The sequence below is a fragment of the Rutidosis leptorrhynchoides genome, chromosome 2 (assembly GCF_046630445.1).
Source record: "Rutidosis leptorrhynchoides isolate AG116_Rl617_1_P2 chromosome 2, CSIRO_AGI_Rlap_v1, whole genome shotgun sequence".
In the NCBI taxonomy this organism is placed as follows: domain Eukaryota; kingdom Viridiplantae; phylum Streptophyta; class Magnoliopsida; order Asterales; family Asteraceae; genus Rutidosis; species Rutidosis leptorrhynchoides.
In genome coordinates, this window is record NC_092334.1 from 572172757 (window position 1) to 572177950 (window position 5194).

The following is a 5194-nucleotide window of genomic DNA, read 5'->3' on the forward strand; positions in this document are numbered from 1 at the left end:
TGATGTACCAAGAAAAAAGCTTAACATGAAGCTAAAATTAACACTTATTATTAAATAGTTCACCAATGAAAAAACAGAAATAACAATCTACGGAGTATGACGCTACATGAAGTCCACAATTGGTTGAAATGATGTTCACGCTACTCCCTTTCCCCGTGAAGCTCCGATCACGCCGGCGAATTTTACAACCATCACGCCGCATTGTGGCGGCATTGTGGCGTGATGGTGTTGATTTTCAGGCCACAACGCTGCGTGAAGAAAGGTCTTAGACATATTAGGTTAGGCCCAAGTCCAAGTCTAACCTAATATGTCTAACATAACTTTATGAGCCCGAGGGTTGATGGAGGAGTCTTTTTACCCTCAGGAAGATGAATGTTTGTTCACATCCGACCTTCCAAATCCCGCATACGTGGGATTTTTATTGTTATAGTTAAAAGGAAGTTGAATTTTGAAATGAAATTAGTCACAAACATGTATGCCATATCAGGAAGTAAGATATTTAAAATAAATATATTATCAACTAATATGACAACTAATACTTTCAACAAACAACAGATTATACAGTAAATTTCTAGTATAATAACACTAAAACTGGAGCTATTTTTTAACATTTGTATGTACACTTCTGTGAAAGGATTTCCTGCTCTACCTGCTTCGGCTCACCTGTAAGCAAAGTAACAAAAGCATGATAACACTGGGTCTAATTCCTTACATTTCTGATAGTGTTACAACACACTGAGGTTATATTTCCAAAATGTTTTTAATAAGAGAATAAATAAATACTCCGTAGTTGGTTCTATATGCATTAAAAAATACAAATCACACAATTTTCAACCTATTTTACAGTACGTTTTAACAAATTTAAACTTGTTTCCATAGTAGCTGGATTTTATGTGATCTTTATTCATCTGACCCGAGAGATAAAACATAACCCAGTTGACCCATTTAAAATATTGTCAAAGAGCTACTACCATAAAGCATAAACCCTTAAACTAGTCTATAACATCAGAATACAACAAGAGATTTGCAAATAGAAAGATCTAAAGCATAGTCTCTTCTGGAAACATACGTCCATTTATTCATATAGTTATATTGATTTGTAACATCATGAGTGTCTATTACTAACCATCTATTCAATAACACCCATTTCTAGTTAACCAAAATATAACAGCTTATAGTCTCACATATTTTAAGGACACTTCAATAGACACAAAATTACCACCCATTATATCTTATATTATTTACATAAAATAGAAATTAGAATAATTTAAATATGTCTATAACATATTTTAAAGATACTTTCAATAGAAAAAAAGTAATAATAATAAATACATGCACAAAAATGTTTGATATCTCTAAATTGCAAGAAGACATACCTAAATAGTTGGGATTAAAATAGTGTCCCTGAGTTCACATATTTATATGGTTTATGCATAAATATAAAATGTCTAAAGATAGATGACAAATAAAGACCATAAAAGGCCTTGATGCAACTCACTGGGTTGGATCGGAACACCAAGGTGACAAGAAAAATCGTATATATATGAGAAATAACGTGAACTGTAAACACATACGTGTCACCTAAACAGAGTAAAATCTATAACCATGAGAAATCATGCACGAGTCCAACCTAAAAAGGATTGCGGCTTTTGTAGTGTAAAATCGAAAAATTAAAAAGCTTGTTAAAGTATCCGGTATTACAAAAAACGCAAATCTAAAGAGCCGCAATGCACGTCACAATGTCACACGTTAACCTTTAAAGAAAGAAACACATACAATGGACTACAATTGCCACCTTTACAAAATCTTGATACTATCTATATCAAGCAACAAAGGGAACACAACATGTGTAACATGATCAACATCCACTAATTTCCATCAATCATGCTATTTTAAGCCTTTCAAAGAAAGCAACTTTAGCAAATCAAGCAAAAACCACCAACTAATGAACCACATTAAGCATATAAATACTAGAGATTAAACTTATTTAAAGAGTAAAAGGTTACCAGAAAAATTAGTCCCGCAAAATCACTTTATCGGCCATATCCATCAAAGGATCCAAACAATCCGGCGAGAACTTGCGTGCAAACATATAATCCTGTTTAAAATCCGACCGCCTGAGATTGTAAATTAGTTCGGGCGACAACTCATTCGGATAATAAGTATGCGGGTGTCCGTTAATACTATCGGTCCAATTAACATGAGTCAAAGTATAACCAGTACACCCTTCTAAATCCACCAATGACAGCAATGTAGGAAAGTAATGTTCTTCAGGGTAACAAGAATGAGGTTTTAAACACGTCAGCCTGAATTTATTCCATAACCTCCTTTCATTAACAACCATTATAGCATGCTTTCGAGTAAGTGTAAAAAACTGTGAACCCACTCGAAAGTCATCAAATTTAACTTCAGGTACCATTACATATTCACCCCTGGAATTATACCTATCCCAAAGATTTGGATCCTGATCAATTATTTCAATAAAGCTTTTATATTTAAGGGTTCTTAATTCAGCTACTTGATGCGAATTTAACTCGAAAAGGGTACTATACACATATTGAAACGAATGTAAAGGTATACAATGTTGAGAGATCAAAGTAAAGAATTGGTTACTCGGGTCATCTAGAATCGCAGTGGCGATAAGGCGGCGTGCAGCGGAGATGAGGGTGGCGGTGCCACGGCGGGTTTGTTTACCGGCAATAAATCGATCTTGAGTGAACACCCCACCTGGGATTTCAACTCTAGGTTTTACAGTTGGGTCAGCATGAACATAAACGTTGAAAAGATTGAAACTTGATTGATTCCCACTAAAAAACTTCTCCCATAAAGGTGCAAATTGAAGGTTGGTGTTTGTTAAGAACAAAAAAGCAATCTTGGGTTTTGTGTTGGTGGATCCGATTCTTGATTTGGGTTTATGGGTCGAGATGGAATCGGCGGTGGCGGCTCGCCGGAAAAGGGTAAGATCATCAGGTTCGTCCGGCAGGGAAATTGGTGGTGGCGGTGGTGGCAGGATGTGTGAAGCGAAAAAGAAAAAAATTGGGAGAGAAATTAAAAGGAGTAATGTAGGAATCCATGGAGATGGTGATGAAATCATTGTTATGAATCGAAGATGGAATTAGCCATATTTAATTAGGGTTTGATTGAGATTTTGGGTCATTGAATTTGAGGGTTTTGTATATATGAGTAAATATAGTGTGTTTTTTGTGATGGTGATTGTGAAGATTGGAAAGCGAGATATTTGGAGTTTTATGGAGAATCAGAAATCAGAAATTGGAATAAAAAAGGGAAGTGATACTTGAAGTTCGAACAAACTTTGGTGAATTTAACATGTTGAATGTAAATGCTTTCGGTATTCATATGTTTATAACTTTTTGCCGATTATGTTAATAAATTTATATGTTTATGTTATAATTCAGTAGGCTTATAACTACTTTTAGTGTTTCTTGACTGTAGAAGGTATATAGAGATAGAGATACTGTAAAATGGAGAAAACAAAGGTTGAACAAAAGGTATGAGTAATTGGTTTTTTATTTATAGAAAAATGTACAATGAGAGTTTGGTGGCATTTGGAATCTAGAGAGAGAGAGAGTTTTTGTTAACCAAAAAAATACATACAATAAACTCTAACTCAACACACCTATTTATACTCAAAAAAATATACTATGCAATATCTATAATAATAATAAAATTATCATCCAATTATTACTTTTATAACACTCCTCCTTGGATGATAATTTTATTAGTGAATAACTAGTACTGCCTCGTTAAAAACCTTGCTAAAGAAAACCCTTTGGGATAAAACTTTAACTAAGGGAAAAAGAGTGCAGCATAGAGTTGACTCCCCCTCAAGTAGGCAACGCCTGAGTTGTTACATCTTCTGAACATGCCTCATGCCAATATTATGAACGTGTGTTCTGAAAATAGCAGTTGGAAGTGCTTTGGTGAAAAGGTCAGCAGAGTTTTTGCTGGACTGAACATATCTCATTTCAATCTGGTTGTCCTTAATGAGATTTTGAGTGTATGAGAAGAATCTAGGGGGTATGTGTTTTGTTCGGTCACTTTTGATATACCCTTCTTTCATCTGTGTTATGCAAGCTACATTATCTTCATAGATAGTTGTTGAACTTTTATTGCGTTCTAGTCCACAAGAATCAGTAATGAGTTGTGTCATTGATCTCAACCAAAAACATTCCCGACTGGCTTCATGTAATGCAATTACTTCGGCATGATTTGATGATGTTGCAACAAGTGTTTGTTTTTGAGAACGCCATGATATTGCGGTACCTCCATTTAGGAATACATATCCATTTTGAGATTTAGCTTTATGTGGATCAGATAAATAACCTGCATCTGCATAACCAACCAAATCTTGTTTTGATTCGTTAGAATAAAATAATTATAAATCAGTAGTTCCCCGAAGGTATCAAACTATTTGTTTGATCCCATTCCAATATCTTTTGGTAGGGGCTGAGCTGAACCTTGTCAACAAATTAACTGCAAAAGAAATGTCAGATCTTGTATAATTTGTAAGATACATAAGAGCCCCAATTGCACTAAAATATGGAACTTCTGAACCAAGAAGATCTTCATGATCTTCTAGAGGATGAAATGGATTAGTATCAATATTAAGATCTAACAACCATATGAGTACTTAATGGTTTTTGTCTTGTCCATATTAAAATATTTTAAAATCTTTTCAGTATATGTTGTTTGATGTACAAGTAAACCATTAGGCATATGTTCAATTTGTAAACCAAGGCAATACTTGGTTTTTCCGAGATCTTTCATTTCAAATTCTTTCTTTAGAAGTTGAATGGCTTCATGGATCTCTTTATTTGTACCTATGATATTAAGACCATTGACATAAATAACTACGATATATATCTGGTCATTGTTTTCATAATTAAAACACATGTGCAAATAAGTTTATATGTATACACTTTTCTTATCAAGTAATCACTTAATCCGTTATACTATTGTATCAACCCATATAAAAATCTTTGTGATTCAATGGAATACATTTCTTTAGGTTTTGCGTTAGATGTTTCTGATACCTTAAACCCTTCAGGTATATTCATATATATCACTATCAAGTGATCCATATAGATAAGTAGTAACAACATCCATGAGATGCATTTAAGTAATTACCAGGTTGATTAAGTATCTAATAAGTAATTGTATCCATTACATAAGG

At 33.9% G+C, this 5194-nt stretch overlaps 1 protein-coding gene across 1 annotated transcript; it reads right to left on the reverse strand.

Annotated features, from left to right (window-relative positions):
• Positions 1-529: 529 nt before the first annotated feature.
• Positions 530-3200, reverse strand: LOC139893196 (glycosyltransferase BC10-like). The gene is made up of 2 exons (XM_071876345.1): positions 2007-3200; positions 530-663 (listed from the first exon to the last, which is right to left on the reverse strand). The coding sequence occupies exon 1, from the start codon at positions 3092-3094 to the stop codon at positions 2015-2017; it is 1080 nt and encodes a 359-aa protein (XP_071732446.1). The 5' UTR covers positions 3095-3200; the 3' UTR covers positions 530-663; positions 2007-2014.
• Between the last annotated feature and the right edge of the window lie 1994 nt (positions 3201-5194).